The sequence below is a fragment of the Octopus bimaculoides genome, chromosome 8 (assembly GCF_046866305.1).
Source record: "Octopus bimaculoides isolate indiv1 chromosome 8, ASM4686630v1, whole genome shotgun sequence".
Classification (NCBI taxonomy): domain Eukaryota; kingdom Metazoa; phylum Mollusca; class Cephalopoda; order Octopoda; family Octopodidae; genus Octopus; species Octopus bimaculoides.
This window is the reverse complement of record NC_142935.1, coordinates 18498422-18513421: the sequence shown is the minus strand read 5'-3', so window position 1 is coordinate 18513421 and position 15000 is coordinate 18498422. Positions and strand designations below refer to the sequence as shown.

Here is a 15000-nt window from a genome sequence, read left to right as displayed (position 1 = left end):
CAGCAATCACAACGCCAACAGAATAAACCAATGAAAATCTATTTGTAGCCACAAAACCTGCTAGGATGTGCTGCACAATTTCATACTGATGCTGCCTCACTGTCTTAATTTATCCCAAATATCCAACTATCATTCATTTGATAGGCTGAATAAATTATTGATCATCCGATCGTGGATCTCTTGATTAGATTATGCGTGGAGGTCGGAAAATGACAAGGGCATCAATTGCGATACTGATTGAAAGTAAAAAAGAAAACAAACTAAATTACGAAAACAAAGTTAGGTAGTAGTGAAGTATTTACAACCAGACGACAGACAGAAAAAAGGTGTGTATTGACATATAGCAAAAAAACGTCTAAGAAATCATTAAGAAAATAAGACATCAGGATAATAAATCCCATGAACCATACGTGTATGGATGCGACTGAACCTATAACGTCTTAAAATCATAGAAAAGGTGGCCGTAATCTGAAACGAATTTTGATTGACCTTCCCCAAAAGAATTTTATGAAACATTACTCTTTTACTCTTGTACTTGTTTCAGTCATTTGAATGTGGCCATGCTGGAGTACCGCGTTTAGTCGAGCAACTCGACCCATGACTTATTCTTTGTAAGTCTAGCACTTATTCTATCGATCTGATTTACCGAAGAGATGGGAAATTCAGAGTTTAGAGTTGGGAGTAGATAGGATGATATAAATACAATAAAAAAATTTTGGGGGAAAGGAATGTTATGTAATAAACAGGCATTATAAATGGGGTTAATCCTGTGTTTCTATGAAAATATTGTATGTGTATGTATGTATGTATTTATGTATATATGGGTATGCATGTGTATATATGTGTATGTATATATATATATATGTATGTATGTATGTATATGTGTATGTGTATATATTGATATATGTATATACATGTGTGTGTATGTATGCATATGTGAGTGTGGGTTTGTACGTATGTGTGTATATAGATATGCATCTATGTATTTATTGGAGTGTATGTGGGTTTGTTTGTATATATATGCGCATACACATAATTATAAATGATTATTTACATTCATCTCAATATTTTCATAGAAACACAGTATTAACCCCATGTATAATGCATGTTTATTACATAACATTCCTCTCCAACATTTTTTTATTGGAATTACATCATCCTATCTACTCCCAACTCTACACTCTGAATTTTCCATCTCTTTTCTTTTTCTTGTCCAACGTACTATCTATCTGGTAGCGTCCTAATCTCAAATGAATTACGTTATAACCTTATCCAACTATAGTTCTGATACTCGGTTATAATGTCTTACGTTTAAGCTGGTTCCAATACATTTCCTTGAGGAGAAGCTTACATTTTTAACATCGCCGATTCCTATGGATCGCATAAATTGTAATTCTTCGAAACATATGTTGGAATAAAAGTATGCAGTTATAACATGCGTTTACTCCATTCTTTAAATTTATATATACTCAAATACGCCAAATATCAAGGAGTTTCTTCCTCACTAACAGGAGTTACACCACAATTATTTTGTGATCTTTGCTACCATGGTATCTATTAACCCATTTTTTTAATCCGAATTATTTTTAATAGGAGAAAATAAATACATATAATTAAATATATATATATATATATATATATATATATATATATATATATATATATATATATATATATATATATATATATATATATATGCATATGTTGGTACACAGCTGAAAGGTGGGTGATATTAATGCTTAATGTGTATAATAACTAAAAGGGCCAACAATTAACAGCTGATGCAAATTCAAAGAAACAACTGTAGTGGTTTGGATTAGAATCTGTTCATTGGATCTTTATTATTTTGGATTTGTATGAATTCTGTGGATATTAACGGATATCCACATGCGTGTGTAGTAAAAGGAGAATGTCTGCTGTACTTAAGCTTATGTTATACGTAGAGGAGTTTTATAAGGCACACTATAAGGTAATTACCGAGATGAAATTACACATACATAGACAGGCACACATACACACCTCCGATGCAAGCGTTGATATTGCCCATAAAATGAGGCTAGAAACAAGAATAATCTCTCCAGGTTATGAGACACGACTGTATCTGAATATACCTAACAGGACGTCAATAGACACAGAAAGGCGCTCTATTTCAAAAGTGGCAAATGATTCAGTGGCAACAACGATCGGTTGTAGAAGAAATGCATATCTTGATTAGCTTGATAAAAAATGACCCTGGAACTGCAGCCTTAATAAATGCATAATGAAAAGCCCAAATCAGCTATGAACAATATCCATAATGGTGGGAGAATATGGTGCATTTCAAACACCTGAAGATTCAATGAAAAGCCAGACAAAAGGAAATCCAGAGTAACTGGTGGCAAGAAAAAGCTGAAGAACGACAGCATTTTGCCAGCACCTGACTTCCCCGAAGTTTTTCTGCATGGACCAAAGAAATAGTTTAATTCTAAGCAGAAACCCTCCAGTTAGCAGTTATCTCCCTAATAATTAAAGATAATTTTTAATCCACAAATCTTTCCGTGAATCTTTTTTTTATATTGCTAAGAAAATTAATATTGAATAATTAGTCGAATGCTTATTTTAACAAATCAATTCATTCTAAGTTTGAAATTCATGCTGGGTTTCCACCAGAAATCTAAAACTCAATATGATGAATATTTATGAAATACGTTTTGCGTTTATTTCCTTATATTAACGAAAACTGTGTTCTCTGTAGTTTTGTCGGAGTAAGTAAAATTATCTACCATGTCCTATGAGAAACGAAACTAATAAAATAATTGATGTCAAGACTTTAAACGAGACGAACTCAGTCTAATTGTGCAATTTTCCTCTGCATTATTTCCATATAGACGAAGTACTCATTACCGCATGACTTTTATATTTATCCGAATATTTTGCCTAAGAACATGTTATTTACGTCTATATCCTTAACTAACTGGATATGTTGAAAATTTCGCGTACAACAGAAATATCGAATTAAATGAATCAACGGGATCAGCAATACAACTCCTATATTATGAAAGGTGCATGCTCTAATCACATAAACAAACGACCTACGCCTATTAGTAACACTTTAAAATGAAATGACAAGGATTGGTTAATATGATTTCATTAATGCAACGATGATTCAATCGATCGAAAAAAGATTGAAAGGGGGCATTTCAAAATAAAAATAATACAGAATAGTAAAAACGCAGTTACGCAAAATATAACAACAACAATACATATAACCACCAAGAACAACCACCACCAATATTGTCAGTCAACACCTTCTTGCCAAACAGGATTTGAGAAAATTCCACCGCTATATATATATATATATTTATATATATATATATATATATATATATATATATATATATATATATATATATATATATATATATATATATATACGTATATATATACGTATGTATTATGTATGTTTGTATATATGTATATGTGGGGGTGGGCACGTGCGTCAACGTTTGTGTATATATGCAAGTACGAGGTTTGTGTGTTAGGTTGTTTATTGAGTTTATTACTTTCCGGGATTTCTTTTAAATTTCAATCAACAAAGAGATACGCTTTGTACATTAATTGCACTATCAGCATTATGCTGCAAGATCAACAACTCTGAAATTAGCAACAGTAGGAAAAGCAATGTGAAAGTGAATTTAAGTCGGTCAACATGGAAACTGTACAAAGTCAAAACAAAACTACGCAAAACAAGATGGCAAACGTCTCAAACAAGATGGCAAAAACTAGTGTTCAGGGAGTTTTTGTAACTTAATGAATAGTGAAGGAGGCTTTATGCTATAAAAGGTAACTTGTAATGGGGAGCATTAAATATATTCTCTAACTCAGATATTACAATAACTAAGTTCAAGATATTACATGATATTGCGATGAATAGCTGATTAAAATTTTAGAAAAATTATATGGTAGGTCTTTAATATAGAAAGTCCCAAGAGATCGCCCACGCATCTTTTTAGTGTAGAAAGAATATTGCTTTCCAAAAAAAAAAAAATTAAAGGTTTAAGGTTCTATATAGAGTACAGTGTTGAAAGGGTGGGTATTATTAATGTGAAGTAAATTTGTCTTTCTGATTTATTTCTACTGATGACAAAGCAGTTGTTGTCCTATAAATTAAAGCTGAGGCCTTTTGTAGTATTGGAGTAAATTAAAGCTGATGCCTTTTGTAGTATTAAGAAAGACTTGTTTCCCAGCAGATTTTCTGGAAACAGTAATTATATTTTTTGTAGTCTTAGTTAATTATAATGTCTAAGAGTGACATTAAGATGTCGGTTAGATTAGTGGTATTATCATGGGAAATGAAGATGCCCAGAAAAAAATTCTAGAACGTTCTACTTAGTTAAGTGAGCTTCGAAGGTAATTTAAAATCAAGTGTTCCTGAAAAGTGTTGAGTTGGATTCAGAAGAGACCAGGTATACGTACATGAACATTGTTTAGGTTTATAACTCCTCATTACCATAAAGACAGGTCATTATGCCAGGAAAGTAATTTCTCATTTTGTGTAGAACATACAGCCAAGGTTTTCCCCAGCTTCATATAAGTTCTGGGCAGCCATAGCAAAGTCGAAAACTAATTGCTTTGGTGTTAACCAATACATTAACTGATATGTGAAGGCTGACTTACCAAGCGAGTGAAAAGACCTCGGAATTGCATATTGACAGAACTGAATGACTCACGTCCTTAAAACTGCTTTATTTATTTATTTATCTATTTATTGTTCGTGTCCATGAACCACAATAGCCCTTTCCAAAGCAAAGCAACCATTAAATTTAGATTAGATTTCTTACGACTGAAATTGAAGATATCGGCAGATGTCACGAACAGAATTTTTTCGGAGGACAAAAATGTTCCATGATTGCGTTTGCGGAGCATCCCGTTTATCGTCATTAACGTAATTAATTGATGTTAAGCTATCCCAGACGCAGGCAGAATAAAATTCTGCCAGTTTTACTTTTGTGCTTGTTTTATTCTTAACTAGGTTATTGGTAACGAAATGGATTGCCTCTGTCGATATGAATAGAGCGATAGAGGCCCAGCAATGACAGATGTCAGAGAGGAAGAATGTGCATTTGTTTGAGTCGGACTTAAAACAATTAAGCCTTTTTATTTTTAATTTCACCACTCTTTCAGCGAAAGCTTTACTCACAGTTCCACAGACTCAACACTCAAATAGAGGACACAAGCGAAAATGATTGCACAATATTTTGTGTGTATGTGTGTGTGTGTGTGAGTGGTGGGTGTATGTATGTATTAGTCGACTTAGTACCACTCGTTTAGATAAACCTATGTTCAATTAAATCAGGTTGCATTTTAAATAGTTCCCTGATTTTGCACCTTTGAGTAGCACATTGAACATATATTCTCATTGTCCACTCTTGGGTAATAATCTCTCTTACCTATGTCCCTGTCTTTTATTTTATTATACTGCTATTACAAACGCAATATATATATATATATATATATATATATATATATATATATATATATATATATATATATATATATATATATATATATACATACACATATATATATATATGTTCACTGGTACATTTTATAATTGTGTTTAAATCTTTGTCTCACCATACCAATTGTTTACATCTTAGTTTTAGTCGACCAAAATAAACTCTATGTCAATAGTTCTGCAATCCATCACAATACACGTTACGTTATTTAAAAGAAAAAAATGTAACGTGAAAAAATTATAACCGCTATTATTAGCCGTTTTCCGAATTTAACCGATCATTGTTTTCAACACATACTCATTGGTACTGCCGCTTGAAAGTTACTATAGAAAATATTTTAGTAAAACAGGTTAATCTAAATATTATTGTTGAGCTCACTGTAAAAAAATATGGAGTATCATTTCAAGCAGCCACCTCCAGCACGATATTCTACGGTAAATTTAAGCCTTCTATGAACAATGTGTAAAATACTACTGAAAATAGAGCAGAACGTCTGTTGCCCTCACATATTGGAACGGCATTTTATTGATCATTGGCTTACTGTTATGCTAGACGCAATCGACCTCTTGGTATAATATAACTATCTGGATCTCGTGTACTTTCGATAGGATTCATTCTTTTGCATATCCGGTCTGTGGGTAGGTTCCTTATTTACTTTCCACTGCCACAAAGCAGACTTCAAATAAATAAGAATAATAATAGCAATGGTAATAATGGTGTCTAACATAAGCCGAAAACCAGCGATCATGTGAGAGAGGAGTAGTTGATACTATTCCTCCCGATCACTTAACCGCTACCTCATTTCATCAAACCCGGAGGGAAACGGGTAAATTGACCTCAGTTGCATTTGAAATTAGATGGTAAAGAGCCGTGAACGAGTACCAGCGATTTAACAATTCTGTCAACTTGCCAGTTTGCCAATATACTTGCAGATGGGTACCTCATACATGGTACGTAAATTCCTCTCCACATAAATGCAACCCTGCTCACTCGGTTTTCTATTTTCTTTTTTTGACAACAGATATCACGGCAATCAGTGTTTTCAATTGCATGGCACATCCCATGTCAACATCTTCGGACGTTGCAAAAGCTTGTTGTATCTTGACGTCTCTGGTTAAGACTCGTAAAGACTAAAGCAAAACCAATATATATGATGATAATAATAATTAGAAGGAGAAGAAGAAGAAGAAGAAGAAGAAGAAGAAGAAGAAGAAGAAGAAGAAGAAGAAGAAGAAGAAGAAGAAGAAGAAGAAGAAGAAGAAGAAGAAGAACAACAACAACAACAACACCAACAACAACAACAATAATAATAATAATTTTTAGAAAATATGAGAGAGATACGAACAATCATCACCTTTGAATTGATTGTAAGGACGACTATAGATACAGCGGTCAGAAAGTGTTTTCCACGCAAGCTGTAATCAATGAAATGTTTTACAGGGAAACGTAATCAAATATAGCTAAATGTGTATTGAAATACACACACACGTTAGTGCCAGTACTGTTAATACTACAGCCTTGTCTATCGTATGTTTTGGTTGTACACCAATGGAACGTCTACTGAGCAGACCTGAATCGTAGTCACGGAGAGAAGTAGAAATGCATAAGTTTTTTCGTTTTTTTTTTTAAGATATAGGGTGTATCCAATATGTTCCTTCGTTATGAAAGTATGTAGGGTGCGATATGAATTATGGTCTGGGTTATATTTCTTGGACCGCAGGCTGCAATCACCTACCAACTTAGTTGAGAAGGCTGGTTATTGAAAACAAAACAAAAAAAGAAAAGGGAAATCCATTCTTTCTCAAAACATAGAATGTTATCCATCCTGTTTCATTCATTGAAACACATTCAGAGAGAGAGAGAGAGAGAGAGAGAGAGAGAGGGAGAGAGAGAGAGAGTATCATCTGTATGTATTGAAATCATGCTGGGATGCAGACATACATAAACACATACGTACTTGTGCCCATGATTGTGTGCGTGTGTTGCTCTCTCTCTTTATCTCCCTCTCTCTCAGTATATATATATATATATATATATATATATATATATATATATATATATATATATATATATATATATATATATATAAATCAGCATGTATCATGTTCAAATAAAATCTACAGCATCAATGTTTTGGAGCAGTCAGACTTAATGTTATCTCGCATATATGTGTGGTTTATGTATGTTATTTCTCAGGAATGTGCATTTATAAAAATCAATGCGAACTGCATTGTACATTAAGATCACACTGGAGAGACTGAATAGAAAAGCAAGCGAAATTATTTTCATGTTGTGATGTATACTGTGTTGATAAAAAGCATGTTTTTACAGTATCATTAAGTTGTTCTAAACACCACCCTAAAGATGTACAGAAATTTGCAAATAAACATCAAAATACGCACGATGTTAACTAATAGAAACATGCTGCTCTGATGAAAGATTTTACGACGTCTCTTTCCCCCTCTCTCTCTCTTCCTGTTCCTCACTCTCCCTACCTATTTCTAGTTCCACGTATATGCAACCACGCCACATACACAATCATGCATAAAACTGCATTTTCACCTTAATATCAGAGAATGTGTGACAATCAGTATGTAACACTACAAAGTTCATACAAAGCTTTATACTTTAAATATATTTTATCATCAAAGAATGTACATATGCATTTTAATACTCAGACTGTTTTTTTAACATTTTTTATTATTCTCAAAGACTTTTGATAATCTTTTTCTAAAAAAGTGAAACCGGTTAAGTAAATAAATATTTTTAAAAAATAAGTGCATTTTCAAACCTTCTTTCATATATATATATATATATATATATATACCTGGGTAGATGAAGGGGTAGATAAATTGATGAGTTTAATGTGTGTAGATACACACACACATGCATACAAATGCATCCGTTTGAAATAATTGTTCTAAATATTCAAATTCGTACCCGTATTTAATTTAAGACACGACGATTCAAAGACAATCTTTAGTACAAAGCCATAACATATTAGCACCTGTAGAGAAGAACTGAATCGTAAAATTCTACCTGTGGCACCGCTTATAGAGAAGCATTAAAGATGTGAGCCAAATTTCAACATGTTCTTCAGGTAAGATATGCGACTACAATTAATGCATTGTAGTAATTAGCTAAAGATAATCTGAGATTGAAAATAAGACACTTTAATGATCTATTAACGGAACTATATAATGTAGCGTGTAAATCTACAAAATATATAAGAATATATAAGTAATAAACATATTGAGGATCCGTGCATGGACGCCCTGTATTGTTGTTTCAACAATAATGTTTATATCCTCATGTGTTTAAAATAAATTACAATCAGGACTAAATATCAAGTAAATATGCCTCCTAAAATCTGAATTCGTATAAAAATGCTAAAACCAGAAGGTGTGCGTGAAAGTGTATCTGCAACATTAAGAATTCGGTGTACATATATGCATATATATATATATATATATATATATATATATATATATATATATATATATATATATATATATATATATATACACACACACATATATATATATATATATATATATATATATATATATATATATATATATATATATATATGTATATAGACTAAGTTTATACTTTACAATAATATCTACTTTCGGCCATATTAACCTTTATTTCGAGTTTCCTCTGTTTTCAATAGCCTTTCGATTTGCCAACTTCGATCGTTTTGAGGTGCCGTATTTATTTCGAGAAACATACTTCAAAAACATTCAAAATCTTTACTCGATTGTGACATAAATAAATGCATTGCTGTCTTCATTGCAGCTTCCTTACACCAGGCACCATGTATCTTAATGATTCTTCAAATAGCTATACATCTAATATTTATCTCAATTATTGAATACATTCTTTGGAGAGACATGATCCCTTAATTCCACAGAGAAAAATGGAACAGGAAGCTGTTATGCTTATACATGTTCCAAGTTAGTAAACATAAAAGAAATAGCTCATATTGGAAATCGAAACCAATTTTCTAATTCGGATAGCTAAAAATCATGACCCCGGATGCTGGAGATTAACCAACTAAACAATTATAACCATTTCTCGTATGATAATGAAACACATAAATGATGAAAAATATTTCACTGTAATTAATCGAATATAGGGATCAAACATAAACGGATACAAATTGTAATCGAAACTGTTCTACGCACAGCTCATAATTGAATAAGATGAAAAGAATATAATATGAAATATTTAGCGGAATCGAAATACGAACTTATACGCATTAACCAACACTATATAGCAGTATCCACCTATTCAGAGACGACTATGTACTATACATGCTATATTAGAATTATATTAGTTCTTGAAATTTTCACATAATCAGTGACTGGCTATATTTACTGTTGAAAAGACACAGAATATAATCCTGCATTCACAATTAACACCTATTTGGGACTTACTGAATGCATACAATTTTACGCATCAGTATACATCGAAACTTCTCACTGTTGGTAGTCATTTGTAATCAACTGCCACTTTAAATGAAACCTATTCTCCAAACCAGATTCAGGCGAAAGAATTTGAGTAAAATAACATACACTTCTTAAATTTATGTTAAATGAATTCTACGATTGGGAAGGTCATAGAAGCCTAACAAAAGATATAAACCAGATTGTAGAGTACTTTACACTGGAATATTTTTCCGTGTTAAAGCATAAAAACTGGATAAAAAATATTTAAAAAATGGGCATCGAACAGCACCAGACAATGCTACATTATCAGCATAACTGGACTACGTGTTTTAAAGGAGAAAAGATATATTAGTTTTGAAGGAAAATAAAATATACATCTGATGATATATCTTCTTATATCTATGTGTTTGATGTGTGTGATTGTGTTTGTAAGGAAGCGTGTTCAGGCAGAGTAAAATTTAATCAGTGTTAGTTATAAAATAAGGAAAGAGCATTTCCAATGATGACTTTGTGAAGTATAAATTTATTGAGTTACACATAGCAGCCTATTGGTTCGAAAACTAATAGCTAGATAGTTAAATTGATATGACTTCGTTATTGATAGATAGGGAGAGCAAGGTGTGAAATTTATAAAGATAATGACAGTTAATAAAGATAGGAAGAAAACTTGCGAAGCATTCAGGCATAAGACTTCACATTTATAGCTATATCGATAATGTAAATGCATATGTATACACACACACATACACACACACATATACACAGACACACATACACACATACATACACACACACACGTGTGTGTGTGTGTGTATGTATGTATGTATGAATGTATGTATGTATGCATGTGTGTATGTATGTACAATGCTTCTAGGAGAAACAAAAATGTGCTCAATCGGAAACCACTTGTATAAAAAAAATTTTAAAAAAGAGAAAAAAAACTGTGTAAGATCTAATGTTGTTGCATGACCTGCTAAATATAGCAGTGAAATCTTAAAGAAAATCCAAATTACGTTCTTTAAAAATGAAAGACACATTGTATAACAGTGTAAAAGTCATATTTGTTTGTCATGAATAGACGGCCTTTCAATCATGTCTTTCCAGCGTATACAGACACACACACCGCGCATATCTGTTTAAGTGCTTTGAAAAGGAGAGCAAGAAATTTTATAAAGTCAGAAGAAAAATGAAAAAGAAAACAACGCAAGTAAGAAGAGGAAAGTAGACAAAGAAAAGAAGAAAAGAAGACAAAAGAACAAGAAAATAAAACAGAAGACTAAGTAGAAAAAGAATGATAAGGAAGACGAACAAAAAAGATAATATAGAAAGGAAAATAAGCGCAGTGTTAATTTCTTATATTGATGGTTGGAAAGATTCAGATAATGCAGAAAAGTTATATAAATGATTGGCAGATATCAAATAATCTGTATAATACGATAAATAGCGATAGAACTAAACAGCCAGAGAAACAAACATATAGACGTTCACTAATATAGATAAATGGTCGAGTAGATATTTAGATATTAAGTGTGCAATGAACCAATGAACTAGTTATATAAAATGCTATGTACATCTTCCATATTAGTCGTAGATACACACTCAGGAATGTAAACAACCAGGTTCTTTTGAGTGAATGGGTGTGGGAACTTGCGTGTGTGAGTGTTTGTTTGTGTAAGGAGAGAGTGTCGGGCAATTTGAGAGACAGAAGTGTGGATAGAAAATCACATAGATAAAGATATAGGCAGATAGATAGATAGATAGAGAGATAGAGAGACAGAGAGATCGACAGGCATACAAAGAGATACAAAAGTTGACTGACTGATATATAAACAAACAAACAAAGAGAGAGACAAACAGCTAGATTGATAAATAGGTAGATAGATAGATAGATAGACAGATAGACAGAGAGCGAGATCCATACATCTTAACATACTAACGCACTTATACATACAATTATGCATATATATATATATATATATATATATATATATATGTGTGTGTGTGTGTGTGTGTGTGTGTGTGTGTGTGTGTGTATGTGTGTGTGTGTGTGTGTGTGTGTGTGTGTGTGTGTGTGTGTGTGTGTATATTTACTTAGATACAAATATACTGATAGAAGGACAGGCAAAAAGGCACACACAGATATACATGCAAACACGCATATTCACTTAACTATCCGCCCCCACTTCCCACTCCGTTACCGTTTTTCGTTGAATTAATGATGTGGTGCTCAACAGCATATATGGAAATGCATGCAGAAATACTTGCAGTCAAAGACACGCACACGCACGCACACACACACACACACACACACTCAAAGCTGTGCACACGATACATATACATTATTCCATACATTAGTTGGATAGCACTGATATCCAACTAATATAGTAATATCAAATAGTTTTATATTCACCAACACTGCATACAAATCTAGCGTGTCACAGATACATACATACATACACACACACACACACATATATATCCACATATATATATATATCCACACACACACACACTCACACACACACACACACACACATATATATATATATATATATATATATATATATATATATATATATATATATATATATATATATATATATATGTATGTATGTATGTATGTATGTGTGTGAATAAATATGGAAAAGAAGAGCAATGGTAACTTTCTGTAATTGTTTAGCTAAGTGTCATTCATAATAGTTAGAAATATACAGGGTCCCACTTAATAAAGGATTAAGTATGATCATGTTGTTGTCGCTATCGTTTAGCCCCGGCTGGGCCACGTCTGACAGAACAGACCTCTGATCACATTTATTCTTACCGTGAGATCTTATTCCTTTATTTTGTGTTTAGAATTATATTGTTTGATATATCCCTTTGTTCTTTAATACAGTAGTAGCTATTCAGGGTTGTTTGGCAGCTCTTTCTAGAAGGGCCAACAACCGACTAAGAGCTCCCTCGTCTGTCCAAATTAGTGTACATTATTACATTGTGAGTATATGCCTGTGTATGCGTCCGTATGTGTACGTTTGTTTGCGTGCATATATCTGTGTGAGCATGTGTATACGTCTATATCTCTATGTATATGTGTTCTGTAGGAAGAATATTAAGAAAGCCTCACACAATATAACACACACACAATTAACAAAAGAAACTAATTACACTCACCTATCATTCACAGGGAGCATCATCTTGAAAGGTTTATGTTGTTATTGTTGTTAAATAAGAAGATACGCGCAACAGTTGTTTGTTGGTTAGGGGCAAATGTTTAGTAACCAGCTCATGGGTGTATAGATGTTTTTGTTGTGGAAGATGATGTTCGTGTTGATGATGTTACTGTAGTTTTTACTGCAACCGATGATGTTGATGTTTCTGTTGTTGTCCCTACTACTGCTACTATTACTGCATGTTGAATAACTCATAATTATCTTTCATAATCTTACTTTTTATTTCGATATCTATGCTTAATACATAACTTGAAACGAATTGTTATTTTGTCAAATGAATATATACTTAATCTTTACTTGAAGACGATTTATATTTATTACTCCATATATTTCTCTAAATGTAGCTGGAGTTTTGATTTGAGGATATATGATGCGGATATTTTTTTTTTAGTTCATGTATATGTATGTATATGTATATATTACAATACTTAACTATCTAAAGGAATGTTCCTCTGGTAGAATGAAAATGAATAACTGTATAACATACTAGATCAATGCCTATCGATATAGATATATGCAAACGTTATAGATGGATAGATTCGATATAGATTATATAAACCTGGTGAACATACACACACACATTCACGCAGTGTGACACACACACATATGTGGATGTATGTATATGTATATATATGTACGCATGTGGCAATAGATAGATAGATAGATAGATAGATAGATAGATAGATAGATAGATAGATAGATAGATAAATTGGGTTTAGTGTAACGAATTAATGTATTCGGTACTTTAACGGTTATATTAAATTTTGGTAGAAATAACTAATTATATAGTAAATTATATATGAAGAGCTATAACATCCGTGATTAATAGTGAAACTTAATGGTGATAACAAAAATTGTAAAAATCCAATCAATAATGTTTCTAGGAATAACAAAAACAAAAAAAACAAATAGAATTAATCAAGCAACGATATTTGGAAAGGTTATGGTTTAGATTTTGTTTTATGAAAAGATTGGTTGTCGTCATGAGATTTTTACCTGCCTGTAACATTTACACACGTGAACGCTGTCAACATTATGCATCCTGTAGACTCACACACACGTACTCTTTCAAACACCAAATTCATTCATACTTTCTCAGACATGTATCCACATATGTATGTGTATATAAATATCCATTCCTTGTTATACGTATATGCACACATGTAGAGACGAGAGTAATTGGATAAATGAGAAAGCTAGAAATGATATATTCATTAATAGATTAGTATAGCTCACATCTATGTGTTGCTTGTGATTGTGTCGTTTCTTTGAACACGTGTTCAATGACAAGCTTGAGACAGGGTATGTAGGAAAGAAAACACGTGTGTAAATGGACATAGTGGGAAGTTAAAGGAGTAATTACGAGACCGTTTAAGGATTGAAGACGAAAAAATAAAATCAACTTAAGAGAATAAAAGAAAATGCAAACAAATAAACAACTCAAACAAATTAGATTACGCAATTTAATTACAAACAAAGAGTGGTACAAAAAATAAAATTAACTTTCGGTTTGAACCACAATATTGACCTTTCTGTTGAATATAAAATGGAGATAAATAATAAGGTCTTGGTGTGTATATTTGCAATTATTATTATTATTATTACTATTATTATTTTATTAATATATATAAATATATGTATAGTGATATTGTAGTTAAATCTATGTAATTGAAGATGAATGTACAGTTATTGATTCATTCATACTATCCAACAGACACACTATAACATTTGTATACATCTACCTGTTATATATATATATATATCGGTTGATAAAAAATTACATTTTGTTTCATATATATATATATATATATATACAAATAC

At 32.0% G+C, this 15000-nt stretch overlaps 1 protein-coding gene across 1 annotated transcript in view; it reads right to left on the bottom strand.

Annotated features, from left to right (window-relative positions):
* LOC106878173 (uncharacterized) overlaps positions 1-14619 on the bottom strand; it is a 1399830-nt gene extending 1385211 nt beyond the window's left edge. The window contains exon 1 of the mRNA XM_089356155.1: positions 13121-14619. Within this exon, the coding sequence (XP_089212281.1) occupies positions 13121-13143 (23 nt within the window). The 5' untranslated portion in view covers positions 13144-14619. The remainder of the gene's footprint in view (positions 1-13120) is intronic.
* Positions 14620-15000: the final 381 nt, after the last annotated feature.